Genomic DNA, 21,720 nt, shown 5'->3' with positions numbered 1-21,720 from the left:
GTAAATTTTAAAACTTTAAATGTTATTATTATTCGAGAAATAATTTAAGCAATACTACTTAAAGATTTTCCTTATTTAATTGAACAGAGTGGAGATTCCAACTTTTAACTTTTTTTTATCAATTTAGATTATTAACTTGTATCATTCATGTGATACAAGTCCAACGTGGATTTCGATCCCTTATTAGTATCATTTGAAGGACTTTAGTTTAAGTTCGATCCATTAATCTTCTAGTTTAATTTTACTCGTATAAACCTTGGGGTTGATAATAATAATTAAGGATTTTATTTTTTTCCCAATAAAATTAAAATGGTAATTTTAGTATTATTTTTTCTTTTAACAGAAATATAATACCACAATGTCTTAAATGATTGATTATTTTATATATTGTTTATGACTTAATACAATAATTTCCTTTAGAAAAAACAAAAACAAAAAATCAATTGTTTTAATATAATCATCATGAGTGGTTCATTAGTCTAAAAGAGTTAGGATTAATTAAGAGAAATGAGTTCAAACCCCGTAATGGCTACCCTAACTTAGGAATTAATAAATTTTATGTGTTTCCCGACATCAAATGTTGTAGGATCACCGAAAAAAATTATTTCTATTACGACAACTATATATATATATTGGTAATAAGTGGGATGGAAGATTCGAATTCGTTACCTATTGATCAAAAACAAAACAAATGTCAATCACTAATTAGCAAAGCTTGTATTGGCAAATAGTAAAACACATTTAATTCAAGATTGGGATATAATCTTATAATATCTCTCAATAAATTTAGTTAAGTTTTATATTGTTACACTGTCGTCTATGATACATTCACTTAATGTATTTGCATAAGTGTCTAAATAATACTGTTTGTAGCATCTCTCAGAGGTTAGTCACATTAAAATGTTATTAGGACAAGACAAAATTTTATTTGTATAATTATAGATTGCTTATGCTATATGTCAAATTGTACAGTGAATACCCTATCTTATTCATATAATTTGAGATTGTCAAAGGGACCAGAGACCACAGTTACAGGCTCTCTCTGAAGCCCAACTCCATTGTTTATTGGATCCTGTTTGAAACTTCAGAGCCCATACCCTATATTTGGGTAGCTACTAATATGGGTATTTGAAAAATAAAGTTAAACTTTAGACTAAAATTCCAAACTTATGAGCCACTCTAGCTGATAAGTTGTGTTATCAGACAGAGACAAGACAAGTTGTTATTCATTTTCCTTCCAACTATCACTAATAATTGTATATACTTATTAAATAAACTTTAAAATATGTATGGTTGATTGATTAATATATAATTTAAAAAGTTTGAAATTTAAACATGAAGGGGAGAGGGAAGGGAGGCAAAGCTAAAGACTTCAATGGCCTTCCATTCTAAATGGTTCAAATGAAGCTACTAATCACTGTCTACATGCCTTTTAGTTTAGCTTACAGATGTGATATTAATCCAACCTTCAATTTGGTCCCCTTCACAACATTCCTTCCATGGACCATGCCCTACAATTTTGTTATTCCACCAACAAGAGGCTCCAATTTTCTCTCTCTCTCTCTCATGTGCATTTATAACTTATTTTACCTACTTTTTTGTATTACTTCTTTGTCACATCATGCACATGGGTAATGGGTTTATAAAACTCTCATTTCCCTGTGCTAGTTTTGCAGATGAAACTTTGAGGTTATATGACATGTTCTTGCTTGGCAACTGTGTTAGCATCCAACACATGTAAATTTCCATACATGCATACATATTTTTGTTTATATACAGTAACTTGCTGCTTCAGTGGCAAACATGACATATTCTCCATGGACCAACCCTGAGTTCCTAATTTTGTTTCAGTAAGTGCTGTCATTCATCCATAAACAATGCTTCTGCAATAGCTCTGCCCACTAATGGTTAGAGATGCAGTAAGTTTTAATGTTCCAGAAAGTGTTGGAAGCTGCAGTTGGATGAATTTTATTTTGTTATCCAAACAAGCCAACAATGGATCAATCTTTTCATGCCTGCCATATGGCCTTGGACATATAGCTTTTCAGGTAATGTTTGTAAAGTTGTACAGTATATGTTTAGTTATTATCCAATAGTTTTATTTGCTGTTTGATTATATGGATTTGCCCAAATCTTGTGGATGCAGTGTTTACTAGATTTCCAACCCAGTTTCTGTTGAGTGAAAGGGAAGGAAAAGACCAATGGGTTCCACCATGGCAGTGAGATGGTTGCAGAATTTAATGCTCCCAACCCAACTTGCTCCAGCTTCTATTTTCCTTTTTCTCTCTCTCTCTCTTACCTGAAAATTTCCACTACTCATTGAAATTTTCTTACCCTCCAAACATAAATACATGGTTGTTTTTCTTGAATTTTGATGTTACAAGTCACGAGGGCATTGTCCCTAAAGGCCATTCTTGTCATTTGCTCTGTTTATTTTCGCAACTGGGTTTCTTCATTTGTTCAAGAATTTGTGAGAGTTTGAAGATCGATTAACACCAAATGGAGAGTTAACTGTCATTTCTCATTGTGCTTGTTTCTAGATCTCTTGATATTTTTTTATAAAGCAAAAAAGAAAAATCTTATGGGGTTTTTCCCACTTGGAAATAAAGTCCAAACCAGATTTACTGGTGAAATATATTGTAATTGCCAAATCATACAGACATAACAATCCTGTCCTGTCGGATGTATATGTAAAGCTTAACGACACACATCTTGAAGCAATAGGCAGCAGTTAGGGACATAATTTCAACGCTTGTGTTGCTTTGTTAGGCACGCATTACCTGTAGGGCCTTTGTTTTTCCTTTGTTTTTTTAAAAAATAATGAAGCTACATGGCCAACTTAAAAGGCCATGGCCGTGTTTTCCAAAAGTATCTCTCAGTTCTACAACTAAAAAACGAATCATGGAAGACCAAAATAACTGTGCATCAATGAATCATGAACAAAAAACCAGAACACAGTAACTCAGAAGTTTGTTTCTCAGTGAATGTTCCTCTCTTACGGTCTTACCTTACTGACTTTGCAATCAAGATTGTCGCATTTTGAAGACTAGATCATGTGCTTATTATCCATTATTATACATAGACTAAAAGGGTGAAAAATAGAAAGTAAGACAATCAAGTTTTTTTTTTTTTAATGTAAATCTAATCATCATGATTGACAAATCCCAGTCTCCCATTTGACATGTTCCAATTCTACTGCACATTCACAGAAATAGTAATGCTATTTAACACTGTGATAATGGCAGTTTCTGCAAGCATAAACATAATTTTGTTGATAGAGGAATCATAATCTTCCACATTAATCTAATCTCAGCCTGTTGCTTTACTAGCAACTATGGTTGAGTCCAATCTTGGGAAACGTCTAGAATCAGAATTCAACTTCTCAATGTTTCTGTAGGCAGTTCCAGCTATGCTGACTGCCTTCTGACTCCTACACCCTAACAGTCCACTGGGGTGGCTTTTTTGCAAATCCTTGTCTTCTATGGTTTTAATTTTGGCTGTGACCTTCTTTTCTTCATAGTCTGCAACAGATGAGAAATCAGCTGCACTGGCTGTGACTGCACTCCATTCAATGCTGGCTTCACTTGGCTCATAAGCTGTCGTGGAGCTTGATATAACATCTGAAGTCTGCCTCGTAAATGGCTTTCCATTGCTTCCGCATATGTTCTCGATCTCAAACAGATCAGAACTCGCATCGCTCGCTATGTCTTCATTCAATTGATCACCTCTTGGAGCAGTTTGTGTGGCCTTGGCTTTTGGAATGGCATCCCATTTTAGAACAGACAGCTTCCTCTCTAGATTCTTAGCCACTAAGTCTTTCTTATCCAACTTGTTTGAGCCAAATACTTCAATGGATTTTCTTGGATCTTCATCTTTGATCTTTGCAAAATTTTGCAACTGAGAGCTAGAGATTGGAAACACCAACTCTTCTTCTCTAGTTGACCCACCAGAATTTGAAATTTTTAGTTTGTGTTTCACCAAAGTAGCTGTTTGAAACTTCATTCTACCATTCGAGATGGCAGGATTTTGTTCATTCCTAGAAGCTTCTTTTCTGACATCACTCCCTTGTAATCCTCTTTGCTCATGCAAATTCCTATGGACAAGAATGGATTTTTTATCAGAACAAGACCTGTTGCAGGTAAGGTTGACCAACAGGCTTCTTCCTTTTGTCTTGTTTTGGATGTTGTGGGACGAATTTCTCAAGAAACTTGGAAACAAAGCAGCTTGGCTATTCCAACTTGATTCAGAAGACACACTTGGAGTTCCTGATCTGCTCTTTTGTCTCCTATACTGCAAATCAGGTCGGTGTTCTTTCTTCTTTACTTGGTTGCTACCACAATTCTCAACAACTCTCGTGTTGTCATGATATTCCAATTTCATGCCGTAGTACCTTTCAGCTCTGAACACTCCAATCTCATCTTCTACACCCGCCTTCTTCATGTTTTTGGAACACACAGTCTTCTGGTTTGAGCAGACAGCAGAAGGCAGTTGCTGCTGTTCAGACTTCACAGGATTGTTCTGTACGATATTGTCTTCATTTGATGCAAGATATGAAGAGATCAAGGCATTGGCAAGATGGGTTTTGCATTCACTTCCCATAGTGATTGAAACCTGAAGGATGTTGATGGTTCAAGAGGAGTGTAAAAAAACAGAATCTGAGGACCAGGAGAGAGCAGAGAATGAAGGAGATCAGAGAAGCTGGTTGGAAGAGCAGAAACGAAAAAGAAACAAGTACAGAATGATGGACAAAGACCAGTGTGGAGGATGTATAGAAGTTATTGGGAGATTTTGGAGCAAAGACGGGCTTTGAAGAAGTAAAAAATATGGGAAAGAAAGTAACTGATTAAGGCAAAGAAGGTTTGGAGATAGCGTGGCAAGTTGGAAGCCAGTTCCAACTTAAGTAGGCTTCAAAGGATTAGATCCTTGACACCCAAAAGAGAGAAAAAAAAAACAAAAACAAAAACGAAGAAGGGTCCTACTTGAAAGAGTTCGATTGGCAGCTTGATTTGACTTTCATCAACACCTTATTAATCATTAATCAGAGCAGATATGGTTCTGTAAACTAGAAGCTTTCTCCAACTGTTTCAGATGAGCTTTTATAAACAGAACCACTATTATACATGGAAATCCATATCATTGTTAAAATTATCAACCGAAAAATTTAAAAGTCAGTTGTCTGAGTCTTCAATTATATGCTTAAAACCCCACATGATACATGCTGTTTTATTTTCCAAGAATTGCAGAGGCGTTAAATTATTGTCACTTTTCCCCCTTTTTTGTTCAGCTGGGAAAATATGGAAGATCGTAGGGAAATAAATTACCTCTAGTTTATGACTCTTGTTTTTGAAACATCTGCTTATAGACGTTGGGAAGAAAAACAGAATGAAATGTTTAATTTTTTCCAATGACAGAAAGAAAACAAACCAGCTTTTGATGGCCTTACTATTATTTTATTGTTATCATCAGAATATTACAAATGGCAGATTACAGACCTTCAAAAAAAGGAAAAGGGAAAAAGGAAAAATTGTGGAGAGTGGGATTTGAACCCACGCCCTTTCGGACCAGAACCTTAATCTGGCGCCTTAGACCAACTCGGCCATCTCCACGTTGTTGTTGATTATCTTGTAGAAATAAATTATATCTATACAAAAGTAGCCGCCTTTCTCGAATCCACACGATTTTTCAAATTCCCGCAGTGTTCAAAAGTAGCTTAGATAGACAATAGAACTTTGTACTGGTGTCTTGAACTTCCAAATATTGTTGTGTATATATAATAAAAGATGTAAAATGCGGCTATCTCAAAAGCATGAACTTCATTCTTCTTACAGGAAACGGAACAAAATACATGAGGCCTAAGGACTAGCAAAAGAGAAAACTCTCTAGTGAAATGTTTTACAAAGAGATTAGCTAGTAGCATCCTTGAATATAAGCCTGTTAAGTTTGTTGTGCTTCAACGGGCATCTAAAGAACATTCGTAATTGTCCTGCAATTGCTGCCTGTGATTCACAGAAGGCCCCTGCCAAGCTTTCCTATTGAAAGACGTTTCCGTCTCATTTTCCACAATAAAATTCTTAAATTCATTGCTCTCGTGCTGCACCCTCCCAGTAATTTCCAGGCAAATGCCTTTGCTTACGGCTTTGTTTGGATTTCTGCCTTTGGTGGATTTCTCTCTGGGGCCTGGATCTAAAAAGACAGGATGTATTTGAAGAGTTGGGTTTGGTTTAATCCGGTTCACTTCTCTTTCATCCAATGGCCGCAAGATATTGTTATGTGATTCGAGTTCAGAAGCATCGTCTTCATTCAAAAGAACCTACAGAAGATAAAAAAATCATTAGCGATGGTCTATCCTTAAGCATCAACAAAATGCCGATGGAACCTGGAGAAGCTAGCTTTCAAATAATGTATTTCAGGGTAAGGGATGGTCTAGATCTATCCATATGTTGTTGAAGGGTTGGTTATTTGGAAGAAAATACTTGGTCAATAGTAAAACAAAAATGATGTATTACCTTGCGGCCAACCAAGTCAAAGGTTACAACCACTTTGTTTCGTTTAGCTCGCTCTGCTTCTTCAATCTCCTCTTGCTTCTTTCTCAAAAGCTCCTTTTCCTGAAACAAAAAAGGATACATTTGCAAGTCAAATTTTAATACGAAATTAGATAGTGTATCAGTTACTGATGCTGCAAGAAGTTCGCATACCTCGTTGGACAACCAGCTGTTGCCCTCAATCTGGTAATAATCACTTTGGTCATCAATTACAGATGTCCTTGCAGCAGAGTTTCTGTCATATTCAACTAACCTTTTTGCATAAGCTTCAGCTGCTGCTTCAGCATCTGAAAGCGGGGTAAAACCTCCATCCATACCAGCATACGTGCTCCCTTCGCGCAGCACAAGGGAACCACAAAAACTGCATGGCCCTTCTCCCTCTTGTTCACATACAATCTTGCCACATGATAAACAATTGCTCACTAGTCTATGACGACGAGCTTGACATGAACATGGTTTTCCTTGCTGGAACACAATCGATCCTTTGGCAGCTTCAGCCAGAGAAACAACTTTGGTAGCCTTCTTCTTTTTGGAATAACTCTGATTTCCTCTACCAGACGATGAGTTGCGACTGTCAGATGGATCTTGGTTTTCCACATTACTAGAGCCTGTAATCTTCTTTGGTTCTACCTCTTTACTGGAGATAGAAATGGTTTTTGGTGTCTTAACAGGTTTCTTGGATCCACTGAAAGAACCTTCATGAGAAGGTGGCTTGACATAGGCATGTAATTTTGAAGTTGGAACATCTGACGTTTTGCTGCAGAGGTCAGAGTGACCTCGCAACCGCAAATACTCATCTATCACACTTTTCCCAAATTCCTGACCTATGATGTTCTGCATAAAAGTGAATCCAAAGAGTTCAAACTTCTCAAAGATTGACCACAAATTCATGTTAAAAGATAAGTGGCGTTCCAATAATCAGATAATTAACTTGCATCTCTCCTTTTTCCCTTAACCGTATTTTAAGTGGAACAAGCAACTAAAACCACGATGTTTACAAATTACAAGGAACCCCTCAATTTATATGCCAATGCAAGAACAGTACCCAGCCCAACAACTCAAATCTTGTAATCACGAGTTCTTATTTCTTTAATATGAATCCTGCAGTCATCAGTTACTACATAAATACAGAAAAATGATGTGGAGGGTGGGGTAAGGACCGTATATGTGGAAGATCTAACGTCGTCAAAAGTCATTTTCACTACCAAACAAGCCTACATACAAATTTATATTTACATGTACGAATGGTTAGAGAGAAATAATGGGGAGAGAGTCTCAAAAACTTCATTCTTCTTTTGACGGGGTGCAGGAGTGACTTTGGATAACATTTAAGACAAGCTCAGAAGGTTACCTTAAAGACCTTATTTTCGGTTTCACCTAAGAAGGTTATTTTTTCTTGAAAGCATGCATGCATCAAAGATCACATAAGGTCTTTGAAGACCTTATCTACGAAGGAAGACAACTATCCTTCCCTCTGAATTTGTACAAATACAAAACTCAAAATGTTATTAGTTTTATAGCAAGCAATATTTTACCAGGATAACTCAATTGGTTAGGACATATATCTTTAATCAGAGTTTCAAATCCCCATTGAACTCAAAATAAATAAATAAATAAATATCCCGAGGAAAAGAAATGGTGATACTTTTTCTCTTCACTCACCATGAAAGAACGAATAATTCTCAAATATCATGAACTAACATATATTTCTTAATATCATCACTATCAAGAAACAAGGAACGAAATTCACTTTTCTCTATCACAGAATTCCAAACAGATCAAATGCAGAAAATTGACTTTCATTGAAGCAATCTATCCCTCCGAGGAACCGTTAAACGCCATTTCAGTAGAAAGCCTGAGATTATCGAAAACCTTCATTCGGGAATCCAAGCGTGTAACCAGATAAATTGGCTAATAGTCAATACTTTTACTTTTCTGATCTAAACGTCATAATTTCACATCATTCAAATAAGAGCTCCATAATAAAGTTCTCGAGGCAAATTTTAGGACCAAGCCAAGACACTCCAAACTCATCAACAATACCTAAAATCAGTCACGAAACTTACAGAAAGGCATATATGGTTCAAATTATTGAAAGAGAGAGAGCCGAGAGAAGACATTTACATCAAGATACTCTTTAGCGTCTTGTGGTTGGGCGAGCTCACAATACGAGACCAAGCCCGAAATCATATCCTTGTCCAGGCCCCAACCAATTTCCATCTTCTGGCAGAGATCGTCCAACGCCTTCTCCAGCCACTCTCCGGACGTCGCCATTCTCTCTCTCCGACGAGAGCCCAATCGACTAATCGGGCAGGCTTCAAGCCTCGAAAACTATGAGAGCGCGAGCGTGAGCGACCACTGGTAATCGGTTATTTGGTGCAGACGCATTTAAGATCTTGCCACGTGCATAAGCCGCACGTGGGTCGAAAAAGATTACTTACGTTGTGATTACATAAAAAAAATACTCTGTGAAACATGACGTCAAGATGGCCGAGTTGGTCTAAGGCGCCAGTTTCAGGTACTGGTCCGAAAGGGCATGGGTTCGAATCCCATTCTTGACATTTTAATTTTTACTTCACGTGTCTGCAAGTGTGCATCATCTCTTACGACCTGTTTTGAGTCTATTTGAAAACAAAAAGTCCTCAAACAGGAGGAGAAGGTTTTTGAAAATACAGAGTATTCTTAAAAGAACATTCAACGTCGGAGTGCTGGAGATAAAGGAAAAGTCGTTCATTATCATTACAAACTGCTCTTATTTATAGACTAGTCTTGATGGGTCTAATGCGATCAGGAAACTCAGAGAGACATCGACAATGGCGGAGGAAAACAAAGTGGTGCTTCACGGAATGTGGGCAAGCCCTTTTGCGAAGAGGGTCGAACTTGCCCTAAGAATCAAGGGCATCCCCTTCGATTACGTGGAAGAAGATCTGAAGAACAAAAGCTCATCCATCCTCAATTACAATCCCGTCCACAAAAAAGTCCCCGTCGTCCTCCACAATGGAAAACCCATCTCGGAATCATTTGTAATACTCGAGTACATCGACGAGGTGTGGAACAACGAGGGCCCTCGCCTTCTCCCTCAAGACCCCTACACACGAGCCCAGGTCCGGTTCTGGGCCGATTTCGTCCAGAAACAGGTACAATTATATGCAATGGCTTAATCTGCTTGATTTTTCGATGATTTCTGATTTAGTACGTTTGTGATGGGGCAGTTGTTTGAGGGTCTATTTTCGGCTATCAAGACGGAAGGGGAAGCACAGGAGAGAGCCGTGGATGAAGTCAGAGAGAAGCTGAAAGTTTTTGAAGAACAGGGGTTGAGAAGCTTGCTGGAAGAGGGGAGTCGGTTTGTGAATGGAGATGAAATGGGGTTTCTGGACATAGTCACGTTCACTGTGATTGGGATTTACAAGATTCAAGAGGAGTTTCTGGGGATCAAATTTTTAGATGAAGAGAAGACGCCAATTTTATTCTCGTGGCTGACCAGGTTGAATGAACACCCTATTGCAAAGGAAACAGCTCCTCCCAAAGATAAGCTTGTGGGGCTTCTTCAGTTCGTCAGGCACAATGCTCTACGCTCACCTGCTGTTTGACTTAAATTAAGTTAAATATATGTTTTGATTTTCTGTTTGATTTTGCTAGAAAGCTCTGTAATCCTCTGCCGTTCACACTGTTGCGAGTAGTGAGATAAGTCTAAATAAAACTAAATATTTTAGTTTTAATATTCGATCAATTTTACTATTTAAATTTTAAGATATAAAGAAAATCGTTTGAAATGGAGAGAAACTTAAAAAAAAATTGAACTTTAGAATTATATGCTTAACATCCCTCTAGCTTATTGGATAGGTCTCTGAATTTAATTGTGTCTAATTGATCTTTGACTTTCAAATTTATGTGTAATATGTTTTTTACCTATTAGATATTTTTAAAACTTCACCGACAAACTATACATATAATTGAAAAGTCGATATCTATTAGATACAAAATTGAAAGTTTAAAGTTTAGATGATCAACAAATATATTTTAAATTAGAGATTGTAATGAGTGACCAATAATTTTGTCATATTTACAAATATAGCACAATAAATAAGATTTTGTAAATTCTGTAAAACAAACATCTGGTTGGTCTAGGTGGATCGATAATAGATGCAAGTGATAGACTAATAGATCGAAAATGCTAGAACATATTTTGGGCTAAATTGCCACGTCCAACTATCACTTCTAAATTCATAGATTTATTAGATAGATCATCCGAAGTCGACGAACTTATCAGATATTTTTTAAACATAACTGATGAATTTGACTTGACCATGTGCTTTGCTTGTATTCTTGTTCCTTACTTAAAAATTCTATCCCCACCCATCAGCCAGCTGCCTTTTATTGACTAAGTAGCTCGATTATATAAATGAAAAAACATGGTTCTTGAATATTAATTAAAACCCATAAAACAAGAATGAATGGGGAAACTTGGAAGCCAAGACAAGATGAATTTTCGAACCTTAAATAGAGTAGCCCAAATCTGGAACTGGAAACAGTGAAATCGATGGCTGAGGAAAACAGGGTGATATTACACGGAGCTTGGGCCAGCCCCTACGCTAAAGCGGTGGAACTCGCCCTCCGAGTCAAGGGCATACCATTCGACTACGTTGAGGAAGATTTGAGGAACAAAAGCCCCCTTCTCCTAAGCTACAATCCCGTCCACAAGAAGGTCCCCGTACTCGTCCACAACGGAAGACCCATTTCCGAATCACTCCTCATCATTCAGTACATCGACGAAACCTGGAAGAACAAAGGCCCTTCTCTTCTTCCGAGCGATCCCTACAAACGAGCTCAAATTCGCTTCTGGGTCACCTTCCTACACCAACAGGTACCCAAATTGCAGCCCTTAAATTCCCGATGCGGCCGGGCTAACATGGTCGAGATTTCTGATTGCAGGTGTTTGAAGCGGTTCTGAGGGTTTTCAAGACGAGCGGAGAAGTGCAGGAGAGGGCGGTGGGGGAAGTGGGGGAGAGGCTGGGGCAGGTTGAGGAGGGGCTGAAGGAGCTGATTTCGGAGGGGGAGGCGTTTGTGAATGGGGACGAATTGGGGGTTTTGGACATAGTGATGTGTTCGTTGCTTGGGGCGTACGAGCTTCAGCAGAAAGTGCTGGGAATGACGCTGATTGACAAGGAGAGGCACCCGTTGATGGTGCGGTGGCTGAGTGCTATGGCGGAGCATCCGACGGTGAAGGAGGCAACCCCGCCGCCGGAGAAGACTCTGGGATTGCTTCGGTTTCTCAGGCACAAAGCACTGGAACTGGAATCTGCTGCCGCTTGACTTTCCCTTTCCTTCTCTCAAGGCTATGAACAAATTTGGGTTGTGCATCTTTGTGTTGAACGGGCAAATGAAATAATGTTCAATGTGTGGGCTTCCTTTCGATCTTTTGGATTCTTCTATGGTTGTCTAAATTATGGTTCTGTTTTGTTTTGTTTTGTGTATTTGGAATAAGCTTAAAATTCCCACCCTTTTGCTTGCATTGTGCTATTGTTTTTCAATTTTGCTGATCGTGTTAGTGGACTCTGAAATAGAAAAACGACTAAAAAAAAGAAAGGAAAGTTTAGAGTTGGTTGTGAGAATTAATGGATAAATCGAAACTAAATCCAAATTTTAGATAAATAATATAATATTTTATAGATCTTATGAATCAAATTGGAACTAAACCTGCTGATCTGATTAAATTATAAAATTGATTGAATTTTTTTTTCAAGAAATTGAGAGGTGAGATGGAGATTAGATTATATATTTAGTCAAAAGTTTTAGTTTTAATTTTTGATATCATGTTATTAAAAAAACACACATTTGATTTGTGTGTTGTTTTGACTATATAGCATATTCAAGTCTAAAATAACACATATTTGATTAACTAAAATATTTGATTAAAAACAACATGAAACTCTAATCAATTTTTTCTTTCATCTTTTAATTTCGTGACATATATGGCATGATTATAACTTTTATCGTAAGCTTTAAATTACGTTTGATTTTCTTCGTATTACATTTTGGTCTTCTTCATATTATATTTGATTGGACTCTTATATTTAAAATTTAAATTATGCTATTTTGTAAAATTTCAAACTTTTAAAAAATACACACATATTTATATTATAGGAAAGAAATACATATTGTATTAAAAAAAAGAAAAACATATTTATTATGTAAAAAGAAAAACATAAATGCCTATTATATATGATATTGCTAGCTTGCTTAGGGTGGGTCGGTTGAAAAGAGTAAAGCAGATAAAAGAGAAAATTCTGCTCACCAGAGGAACAGTTCCCAGCTTGGAATGATGTTGGTAAGGACTGAGAATGAATAGCAGGGAACTTCACTGCCTTGCGTTATTGAGCAAATGCAAGAGTCTTAGAACCTTGAAGCAAATCCACGCTTTTACATTCAGAACAGGCTTGGATACCGATCTATTAGTCGCCGGAAAGCTTCTTCTACACTGCGCAGTCACACTTCCTGATTCTCTCCACTATGCTCGACGCCTCTTCCTCGACATTCGGAACCCAGATGTGTTCATGTACAACACCCTTATCCGTGGTCTTTCCGGTTCTGATCATCCCTGCCATGCCCTTCTTCTGTTTGTTGAAATGCGTCGGAAATCTATGGCTCTACCTGATAGTTTCTCTTTTGCTTTCGTGATTAAAGCCGCCGCTAATTGTAGGGCTCTGAGAGATGGGTTGCAATTGCATCGCCAAGCAATTGGTTATGGCCTGGATACCCATCTTTTCGTTGGGACGACGCTGATTAGTATGTATGCGGAATGTGCCAGTCTGGACTTTGCACGCAAGGTGTTTGATGAAATGACCAAACCAAATATTGTTGCTTGGAATGCCGTTGTTGCTGCGTGTTTTAGGTGCGAGGAAGTGAAGGATGCGGAGAAATTGTTTCATCGAATGCCCATCAGAAATTTGACCTCGTGGAACATCATGCTTGCAGGGTACACAAAAGCAGGTGAGCTTCGGTTAGCTAGCAAGATGTTTATGAATGTGCCTGTGAAAGACGATGTTTCGTGGAGTACTATGATTGTTGGGTTCGCTCATAATGGCAACTTTAACAATGCCTTCACATTTTTCAGGGAGTTACGACGGGAAGGGATGAGACCAAATGAGGTAAGCCTTACAGGTGTACTTTCTGCTTGTGCACAAGCTGGGGCATTCGAGTTCGGAAGAATTGTACATGCTTTTGTTGAAAAGTCTGGCTTTCTGCAGATTATTTCAGTGAATAATGCTCTGATTGATACTTACTCTAAATGTGGGAATCTGTATATGGCCCGTTTGGTCTTTGACAAAATGCTCAAAAGGAGTGCTGTCTCTTGGACAGCCATGATTGCGGGGCTTGCGATGCATGGCTATGGGGAAGAAGCAATCAGATTGTTTAGTGAGATGGAGGAATCTAATATCCAGCCTGATGGTGTCATCTTCATATCCATCTTGTATGCTTGTAGCCATGCTGGATTAGTTGAGCTGGGATGTAAGTATTTTTCTAGGATGATAGATCTGTATGGTATCGAACCTGCAATGGAACATTATGGTTGCATAGTTGATCTCTATGGTCGAGCTGGTAAGCTGCAGCAAGCATTTGAATTTGTTTCTCAAATGCCAGTTCCCCCCAATGATATTGTTTGGAGGACTCTTCTTGGAGCTTGCAGCATCCATGGTAACTTAGAATTGGCAGAGAAAGTGAAGAGAAGGCTCTCTGAACTCGACCCTGGCAATTCTGGAGATCACATTCTGTTGTCAAACATTTATGCTGTTTCAGGGAAATGGAATGATGTTGCCACTTTAAGAAGATCAATGACTCACCAGAGACTTCAGAAAACTCCCGGTTGGAGCATGATTGAAGTTGATAGGATCATGTATAGTTTTATTGCAGGAGAAAAGCAAAATGAGATGACAAAAGAGGCACATGAAAAGCTAAGGGAGGTAATGTCGAGGCTGAGGGTTGAAGGGGGTTATGTTCCACAAATTGGAGCTGTGTTGCATGATATAGAATTAGAAGAAAAGGAAGACTCTGTTTTGAAGCACAGTGAGAAGCTTGCAGTGGCTTTCGGGATGGCAAGGTTACCCAGAGGTAGAGGCATAAGAGTGGTAAAGAATCTAAGAATTTGCAGGGACTGTCACACCGTAATGAAGCTGATTTCTAAAGTATATGAAGTTGAAATTGTGGTGAGAGATAGAAGTCGCTTCCACTCTTTTAGACATGGTTCTTGTTCATGCAGAGATTTCTGGTAATTAGTTAACGAGTCATTACCAGAATTACACTTGAAATCAGTGTCCATGTCAGAAGGGAAAGCCAGCTAATGAGCTGATGACAGAAGCAAACCAGAAAACTGGCAACCTGGTGCTCATTAGATCATCAGCCCTTGCAAAGTTAGCAGGTCAAAAGAATACTGTTAAGTAATGAATTAAAAACCCCTACTGATGCATAACTGTTTTCAAGGTTCAAGGGAATAAGATGACTCGGGAAAGAGTTATAAGAGTTCTCCCAGATATATTTGAACTTGTAACCAGTGAAATGATGATGGATGGCTCCAGGTTTGTTTCCTCTACATTTCTCAATCTTCCATATTTGAGATCTGGTCTATCGTCTATGGTTCTGAACAAATAGAGCCGCAACTATTTGAATCCTCATCTAGCAAGGAATCTATTAATTTCCCCTTGCCAGATGATGACTCTCTCATAGAACAGGTGAAGTTTATAAGCTCTCCTGGGTCAGTCCTAATTAAAAATCATGCTATACATTGGTCCGCAACATGAATGAGTGTTTTTTCTAAGTTTCATGGGTCAACTTCCATGTAAATGCTATTTGATGTGAAGTGTTGTTTCAGATCAAGCGCTTTCAAGTTCAACCAATTGGAATTCCCACCTGTAATTCTACAAAAGGCTGATGATCCAAAGTTTGTAACATTGTTGTCTGTTGCAGTCTTATAAGCGACAGTTGATGGATGTTTTAGCTACGTCTGACGTTATGTTAAATTTATATGAAACAAATGGCTGCAACTTCAGCATATTGTATTGTATGAAATTATAACTTCCCAACTTTTGCACTCTTTCAAGAACCATATGTTTACAAATCACCTGGTGGGGTAGTAATGTTCTTTTTTTCTTTTCCCAATTTAATGTTAAAGCTTAGAGTGTTTTTTGGAGAAAATACGGCTTAGAGTTATCTTCCCTCTTATTATTTTATCAAAATTTAATCTTTCTAGTTAAATTTTTTGCAGTAACATAGCTCAATAATTAATACATTGTCACGAAAATTTGAAATCTCATCCTTGCTATATTAAAAAAATAGATAAAAATGAATGACTACACAACGTCTTGTTAAAATTTAATTAATCAATTGCATTAACTAACACTAACTGGGTGAGTACTTTCAAAAAAAAAAAAAAAAAAAAACTAAATCGAGAAAGGAAAGCTGAAAAATCATATTTTGAAACAAGAGGTTGATAATTGATATTATTGAAAAATTGTGGCACTGCCGCCGTTGCTTTTCTTTGACCTTCGCGGATATTTTTCTACGCCTGGAAATCTGAATTCGCCATATCACCCTCTAACTTCGGCGTAAACTGCCCAGAAGCCCATCTTCAGCTAAGCGTTTGGCGCACCTCTTAACCTCTTCAACCATTGCGATGGCATTCTCTGCAAAGTTACACCCGATTTCGCCACCATCCCTTGTTTTTTCCTGCAAATCCCGCAGACCCTTTTTTCAGCAAAATTCTTATTTTCTAAAACCCCTTACAATTAGAGCTTCAACAACTCTAGATTTCTCCAAATCCTCTTCAGATGCGACATCCTCGATCCCATTAAAGGTACATGATGATGACACCCAGCTTACCATGTATCGGTTTTGAATGGGTTTTATGCTTGAAATGTATATCAGAGTTTTGAAATGATTTCCTTTTTTCCCTTCTTGTCTATCTAACACTCTTTTTGGGAGTATTTTTGGAATAGAATTCGTACTGATAATAGAACCCATGTCGCTAGCTCTGTTAAAATGTGTAATCGAGTTCAGTTGTGTGGTATATGTTGATCAATTCTAGAGGACCCTGTTGCTGATGGAATTTAATTTATTTCGATACGTTTGTTTCCATTTCCTCTTATTACTAATTGTTCGAAAGTATGGATTTAGTACGCTTCTTGAGTTGGTCCCCTGGTCTTATTCTTATACAATACTTCATTCTAGCTCAGGCTAGTAACTGGCAGTGGAAATTCAAAGACAATCTTATAAACATCTATTATGAGGAGTACGAGAGCCAGAGTGCTGAGCCACCTAAAGATATTCTCATGATACCGACGATTTCTGACGTTAGCACTGTGGAGGAATGGAGAATAGTGGCGAGGGAACTTGTACAAAGGGATGGAAATGTCAATTGGCGTGCTACTATCATTGATTGGCCCGGTCTTGGTTTCTCTGATAGGCCAAAGATGGATTACAATGCCGATGTTATGGAGAAGTTCTTAGTGGACTTGATCAATGCTCCTGATGGTCCAGTAAGCAGCTCAAGTTAGTATGGCAGCCACATTTATATTGTTGAACTTTTATGATTATAAAATTGGGATGTTTATTTCACACAGTCTTAGTGAATGCTACTTTATTTCTTACTTCTCACCATTCGTTCTTTTGGCTAACTTTGTCCAAAGTGTAGGCTATGTAGTGGTTATAAGTTTAAGATGTAGCACAAAATAGAAATATGCAATTCACTTCTGTAAGCTAAAGCTTGATTGCTCGTGATGTAATTATGGTAACTTTGTGCTCTCTCTCTTCAAATATTTGAAGAGCCTTCTTATCTAATCGTTACCAACTGTTTAGATTTAACTGGCTTAACAGTTAGCTAAAGGCCAAGAGGCATTACAAAAGATATTAAAGGACAAAGTACCGTGCTGGTTCATTTGGAAGACTGTTACGCAAAATCTGTAAGGTGTTCTAGATGCAGTGTGTATAGCGTCATTCAGTGTTTATGTTAGAGAGAGCCTACACTCACTTACTCATTTGCTGGCCTTTTTATGTTTGCTAGCCATATGCTTCCGCTTAAGTTGTAGCTTTTGTTCACATTGCTGCTTATTTTTATTTTAACTTGTATTCTACTTCCATATTTTGTTGATCTTCGAGCATATCACCTTCTTGTCTGTTCTTGTGGTAATTCCCCACCTTTCACAATCTGCCTGTGCCTGGCCTCTTACATACATCTTACGTACATCCTCTCATAGTGGTTTGTCGTTAGTTTATTTGAATGCTGAAAATTGCAAATCAATCGTGTTCTTCCATTCTCTGGCTTACATTTTTTCACTTTGAACATGATTTTTTATGACTTCTTAATTTTTGCAACTATTGGCTAACGATCTTGTTAATATCAAAACAGAAGGTGACTTGGTGGTATTTGGAGGTGGGCATGCAGCTGCCATAACAATTCGTGCTACGAATAGGGGTTTGGTGAAGGCAAGGGGCATTGCCGCAGTTGCACCCACATGGGCTGGGCCACTTCCTATTGTATTTGGTCGAGATTCCAACATGGAGACGAGGTACTGGACCTAATACTCCATTAATTGTATGCAAGGTGCTGCATTTTGAATGCTCTCTAGAACTGGGAAATTGAGGTAGTGCCACGATCAATTCTGTGAAATATTTTAGTCTATAAGCTATCACCATCTTTATCCTAGCTGGCCTATGTGTAAAGAGGGTTTGTGCATAATACATGGGAAACTTAACCTTATGTAGTAATCACTTGTGTTCTGACAACTGAATCCATTCTACCTTGTATGCTCTATTGTCGAAGCTCGTAGAAATGTTTAAAGGACTCAGTTTAACCTCAGAAAGCATTGAACCTGATTGGCACAGGATGACTTTACAGACTCGGTTGATCAAAACGAAAGATGAAGGAAACCGAACAAAAGACTCCCACAAAGCAAGAAAAGTAAATGCCAGTTTTAGCAAAGTCTCTAGATTCACCACAGCCATAACAGTTTCCACCGCCACTGCTGCTGCCACGCCTATCTCCACCACCTTGACATCACCATGGCCGTATGCCCTGTCTCACCACCATTGACTCTTCCATAATTGCTGCTGTTGCCTAGCCACTGATACCACCATATTAAATCCTCATCTCTCTCTTCCGCCTCTGTATTCATTCTCCTTCTCTGTGACTCCTACCCCTGCTTCCTTGATTGCCCTGACTCACCATGAGCAGTGAGGTCAACAGCCTTGGAACGGTCATCAGATTCCATATTGATCACAAACTCTTCTTTCTTTCTAATATCGAGACTTCAGAACCCCCTCGGTATGGGGGACAGGTGAAGAAAGATTCTTGCCTCCTTGGCTCAAAAAAATGAAGCCATACCCCTTCTGGTCACTGAACCACTTGACATTCCCCTCCCTCTTTCACCCACCCTCTATCTCTTGCCACTCAACAATCGCAAAGCCCTAATACCCCCTCCCTCGCCCCATGCTCATTCTCTTAAGGATTTTTATTCTTTTTTTGCTTTGACTTACTTTCTTGTGCAAGTTTTAAGATGTTTCATGGTTTAATGAAATGCCTTTAAGATGTTTTTCACACTTATCTGGTTGTGGAGATGTATGTCTTTATGAGGGCATGCTGTTGATTATGGCTTATGGCAATTACGTTAAACCTAATCTAAATGTGTCACTTCCTGATCACCCAGGTACGGATTTCTTAGAGGCACATTAAGGGCACCTGCTGTTGGCTGGATGATGTATAATTTACTTGTCAGCAATGAAAATGCAATTCAATCACAGTATAAGTCTCATGTCTATGCCAACCCAGACAATGTTACTCCAGAAATCATAGAAAGCAGATATGCACTGACGAAAAGAGACGGTGCCCGTTATGTGCCTGCAGCTTTCTTGACCGGTCTTCTTGATCCGGTTAGATCCCGGGAAGAGTTTGTCGAACTGTTTGCAGGGTTGGATGGAAAGATACCGGTTTTGGTCGTATCAACAGAGAAATCTCCAAAGAGGTCAAAGGCAGAAATGGAAGCTCTACGAGATGCCAAAGGGGTGAGCAAGTTTGTGAAGGTGCCAGGAGCCCTTCTGCCACAAGAAGAGTACCCAACAGTAGTTGCAGAGGAGCTTTATCAGTTCTTGAAGGAGAATTTTGAGGGTACAAGTTGAAACACATTTGTAAGTTGAACCTCAAATTTTCGAAAAATATCGGTATAGCGAAAGAATATTATTTTCCATAGACTGAAGCACTTCTCTTATTCTTCTGCTGTTTTGTGCATTGGCCTCATTAAAATAAATGTAGAATACAGGACATCTGTGTCATTGCTTGTGTTATCAATATACTTTGGTCTTCTCGAGATTTAGTTTATAGTAAAAATGTGTACCTCTTTCTAACTAGCTATAAGTTCATGCATTTAGAAATATACTCTATGATTTCGTACCAAAAAATGACTATTATTTATTAATATCGAAACAAATGGAAGTAGATGGAGAAATAAAAAGAAGAACCTCATATTAGCTAAATTAGTGTGAGATGAGAACGGCCAGTTCTCTTTCCCCAAATGTCTACAAATACATTAAAGCCATCACCTAATATTCATTTATTTATTATTATTTTTCTTTGAAGTTCAACATGGGGATCACCCTCTATATATATATATATTAAGGGCTATGATTTGACATAATTTTGATAAATTGAAAATATCACTAAATAGCAAAAGATATGGCGACATTAACTCTACGGGTCATGATATTATTTGTGGAAAATTCAAATCTTCCATTTTTTTGAACTTGAAGAGAGAAAAAAATCTAAAAAATAAAAAAGAACAAAATTGTTTCTTTACGAATGTGACTTCTAAACACTGAGCAATAGAACAACAATACAGATTTGCCATGATATCAACTCTGTATATCAAATCAATCTATCTATAAAAAAAAAGTTAATTCCTATTTTTTTTTTTTTCAATTATGATAGTAAGGTGATGTTGATGGCTGATATGTAGCTAATGTTCATCAATCATTTGGGAGGTTGCAAACCATATCATTTCTTCTTCTTCCTTTTTTTTAATTATTAAATTGTAAATTAAAAATAATAATAAAGATAAGTTAATGCAACAACTCGTATATGTTAAAATACTTTACCGACACATGGACTCCTCAATCGTGAATTATATATTTCTTTGTCAATATATCTTCGACCAGTAGGTTAGATGTTTGAATCTTCATCTTCACATATTATTAATTCAATATATATACCTACATATCTTTTTTTTCATTGTTTTCTTTTACGTACAGCATCATGGTTAAAAAGTATAAATTTTATATTATTGAAATTCAAACAAATCTTGTTCTACAAAAAAAAATCAAACAGATTCAAATGAATTTAAAATCCCAACTAAACTTAAAATTTTGGATTGAGCTGAATTGAATATTTCAAGTTGAATCAATAATTTAAACGTACCATCAACCGATGATTTTACTTCGTCCCTTTTATATTTGGCCGAAGTTAATTTTAATTTTTCATATAAGATTAAATCTCCATACTCTATAAGGAGGTATTAGATTTAGGTATTTAATTCTTTTGATTTACATCTCTTTTATTTTTCACCTAATTTAATCAGCTCGTCTTTAGCTATTACCCTACGTACCTTTTGCTGCCCAATTTATTTTGATGTAGCACTTTTAACTCATAGGCATTTTTGTCAAAACATGTCGACACGATACTCTTAGGGATGAAATCATACTTAATGTGGAACCACAAAAACGATGTGAGTTTGAGGATTAGTGTCGGAACACCCGCGACCTGACTTGATCCGATCAGGAATACCCAACTGCCTGATCAGACAATACTCGACTAGGGGAGATCCAAATATGGTTAAACCATTAAGATAGGTAAATCAAACTACTCAAATTAAACCAGTTGGACTAAATCATGCCAGTCCACCTGAACTAACTTAATTAGGATACTCTTTTTATAAATAAGAGGAGATACCTTAGGCATGAGGTACGCTCAGAACATTACTTTTGCTATTTTCTACAAAACTTTTCGCTAGCTTAAGTTTTGAAGTGGGTGGCTTATATGCCGAAGCTATTGAGGTAGGATACATATCCATTTGCTGTATCTTACTATTGTTATTTTTATATTATTATTATATATACTCGTTAGTTAAGTTAGAGGGAATTG

The 21,720-nt window shown here is 37.6% G+C and overlaps 6 protein-coding genes, 1 long non-coding RNA gene and 2 other non-coding genes across 11 annotated transcripts; 6 read left to right on the top strand and 3 right to left on the bottom strand.

Annotated features, from left to right (window-relative positions):
* Window positions 1-1,682: 1,682 nt before the first annotated feature.
* Window positions 1,683-2,491, top strand: LOC148212606 (uncharacterized). Its single transcript, XR_015789933.1, has 3 exons — window positions 1,683-1,737; window positions 1,852-2,048; window positions 2,147-2,491. It is a non-coding gene; the product is annotated as an uncharacterized LOC148212606 (long non-coding RNA).
* A 581-nt stretch (window positions 2,492-3,072) lies between these two features.
* Window positions 3,073-5,237, bottom strand: LOC111008924 (protein PHYTOCHROME KINASE SUBSTRATE 1-like). Its single transcript, XM_022281802.2, has one exon. The coding sequence runs from the start codon at window positions 4,597-4,599 to the stop codon at window positions 3,310-3,312; it is 1,290 nt and encodes a 429-aa protein (XP_022137494.1). The 5' UTR covers window positions 4,600-5,237; the 3' UTR covers window positions 3,073-3,309.
* A 288-nt stretch (window positions 5,238-5,525) lies between these two features.
* Window positions 5,526-5,606, bottom strand: TRNAL-AAG (transfer RNA leucine (anticodon AAG)). Its single transcript has one exon. It is a non-coding gene; the product is annotated as a tRNA-Leu (tRNA).
* Window positions 5,607-5,742: 136 nt separating this feature from the next.
* Window positions 5,743-8,906, bottom strand: LOC111009070 (transcription regulator/ zinc ion binding protein). 2 transcript variants are annotated; one of them, XM_022282004.2, is made up of 4 exons: window positions 8,667-8,906; window positions 6,696-7,376; window positions 6,507-6,605; window positions 5,743-6,310 (listed from the first exon to the last, which is right to left on the bottom strand). In XM_022282004.2, the coding sequence occupies exons 1-4, from the start codon at window positions 8,814-8,816 to the stop codon at window positions 5,951-5,953; spliced, it is 1,290 nt and encodes a 429-aa protein (XP_022137696.1). In that variant the 5' UTR covers window positions 8,817-8,906; the 3' UTR covers window positions 5,743-5,950. The 2 variants fall into 2 exon arrangements, with proteins under 2 accessions (XP_022137696.1, XP_087977794.1); XM_088121668.1 differs by having other exon boundaries at window positions 8,609-8,722.
* Window positions 8,907-9,022: 116 nt separating this feature from the next.
* Window positions 9,023-9,103, top strand: TRNAL-CAG (transfer RNA leucine (anticodon CAG)). Its single transcript has one exon. It is a non-coding gene; the product is annotated as a tRNA-Leu (tRNA).
* Window positions 9,104-9,232: 129 nt separating this feature from the next.
* On the top strand, window positions 9,233-10,261 carry LOC111008922 (glutathione S-transferase U9). The gene is made up of 2 exons (XM_022281800.2): window positions 9,233-9,679; window positions 9,755-10,261. The coding sequence occupies exons 1-2, from the start codon at window positions 9,356-9,358 to the stop codon at window positions 10,130-10,132; spliced, it is 702 nt and encodes a 233-aa protein (XP_022137492.1). The 5' UTR covers window positions 9,233-9,355; the 3' UTR covers window positions 10,133-10,261.
* A 700-nt stretch (window positions 10,262-10,961) lies between these two features.
* On the top strand, window positions 10,962-12,054 carry LOC111008627 (glutathione S-transferase U9). Its single transcript, XM_022281372.2, has 2 exons — window positions 10,962-11,406; window positions 11,475-12,054. Exons 1-2 carry the CDS (start codon window positions 11,083-11,085, stop codon window positions 11,853-11,855), a joined length of 705 nt encoding a protein of 234 aa, XP_022137064.1. The 5' UTR covers window positions 10,962-11,082; the 3' UTR covers window positions 11,856-12,054.
* A 707-nt stretch (window positions 12,055-12,761) lies between these two features.
* Window positions 12,762-15,657, top strand: LOC111009010 (Tetratricopeptide repeat (TPR)-like superfamily protein). 2 transcript variants are annotated; one of them, XM_022281917.2, is made up of 2 exons: window positions 12,762-15,115; window positions 15,409-15,657. In XM_022281917.2, exon 1 carries the CDS (start codon window positions 12,884-12,886, stop codon window positions 14,810-14,812), a length of 1,929 nt encoding a protein of 642 aa, XP_022137609.1. In that variant the 5' UTR covers window positions 12,762-12,883; the 3' UTR covers window positions 14,813-15,115; window positions 15,409-15,657. The 2 variants fall into 2 exon arrangements, with proteins under 2 accessions (XP_022137609.1, XP_022137608.1); XM_022281916.2 differs by having other exon boundaries at window positions 12,762-15,268.
* A 381-nt stretch (window positions 15,658-16,038) lies between these two features.
* Window positions 16,039-19,894, top strand: LOC111009007 (alpha/beta-Hydrolases superfamily protein). The gene is made up of 4 exons (XM_022281912.2): window positions 16,039-16,389; window positions 16,769-17,084; window positions 17,941-18,100; window positions 19,238-19,894. The coding sequence occupies exons 1-4, from the start codon at window positions 16,210-16,212 to the stop codon at window positions 19,704-19,706; spliced, it is 1,125 nt and encodes a 374-aa protein (XP_022137604.2). The 5' UTR covers window positions 16,039-16,209; the 3' UTR covers window positions 19,707-19,894.
* Window positions 19,895-21,720: the final 1,826 nt, after the last annotated feature.

This window comes from Momordica charantia (assembly GCF_013281855.1).
Source record: "Momordica charantia cultivar OHB3-1 chromosome 3 unlocalized genomic scaffold, Mcharantia_2.0 BLBB01000003.1, whole genome shotgun sequence".
NCBI classification, from domain to species: domain Eukaryota; kingdom Viridiplantae; phylum Streptophyta; class Magnoliopsida; order Cucurbitales; family Cucurbitaceae; genus Momordica; species Momordica charantia.
The sequence above is the reverse complement of the archived record's forward strand: the minus strand, read 5'-3'. Positions and strand labels throughout refer to the sequence as shown.

Excerpts from the sequence above, each read along its gene's own strand:
- LOC111008924 (XM_022281802.2), bottom strand. The coding sequence starts at position 4,599 with ATGGGAAGTGAATGCAAAACCCATCTTGCCAATGCCTTGATCTCTTCA.
- LOC111009070 (XM_022282004.2), bottom strand. The coding sequence starts at position 8,816 with ATGGCGACGTCCGGAGAGTGGCTGGAGAAGGCGTTGGACGATCTCTGC. Across the intron at positions 6,606-6,695 it reads ACAGCTGGTTGTCCAACGAG|GAAAAGGAGCTTTTGAGAAA; the intron begins GTATGCGAACTT and ends TTTTTGTTTCAG. Across the intron at positions 6,311-6,506 it reads TTGACTTGGTTGGCCGCAAG|GTTCTTTTGAATGAAGACGA; the intron begins GTAATACATCAT and ends TATCTTCTGTAG.
- LOC111008922 (XM_022281800.2), top strand. The coding sequence starts at position 9,356 with ATGGCGGAGGAAAACAAAGTGGTGCTTCACGGAATGTGGGCAAGCCCT. Across the intron at positions 9,680-9,754 it reads CCGATTTCGTCCAGAAACAG|TTGTTTGAGGGTCTATTTTC; the intron begins GTACAATTATAT and ends GTGATGGGGCAG.
- LOC111008627 (XM_022281372.2), top strand. The coding sequence starts at position 11,083 with ATGGCTGAGGAAAACAGGGTGATATTACACGGAGCTTGGGCCAGCCCC. Across the intron at positions 11,407-11,474 it reads TCACCTTCCTACACCAACAG|GTGTTTGAAGCGGTTCTGAG; the intron begins GTACCCAAATTG and ends TTCTGATTGCAG.
- LOC111009010 (XM_022281917.2), top strand. The coding sequence starts at position 12,884 with ATGAATAGCAGGGAACTTCACTGCCTTGCGTTATTGAGCAAATGCAAG.
- LOC111009007 (XM_022281912.2), top strand. The coding sequence starts at position 16,210 with ATGGCATTCTCTGCAAAGTTACACCCGATTTCGCCACCATCCCTTGTT. Across the intron at positions 16,390-16,768 it reads CATCCTCGATCCCATTAAAG|GCTAGTAACTGGCAGTGGAA; the intron begins GTACATGATGAT and ends ATTCTAGCTCAG. Across the intron at positions 18,101-19,237 it reads GATTCCAACATGGAGACGAG|GTACGGATTTCTTAGAGGCA; the intron begins GTACTGGACCTA and ends CTGATCACCCAG.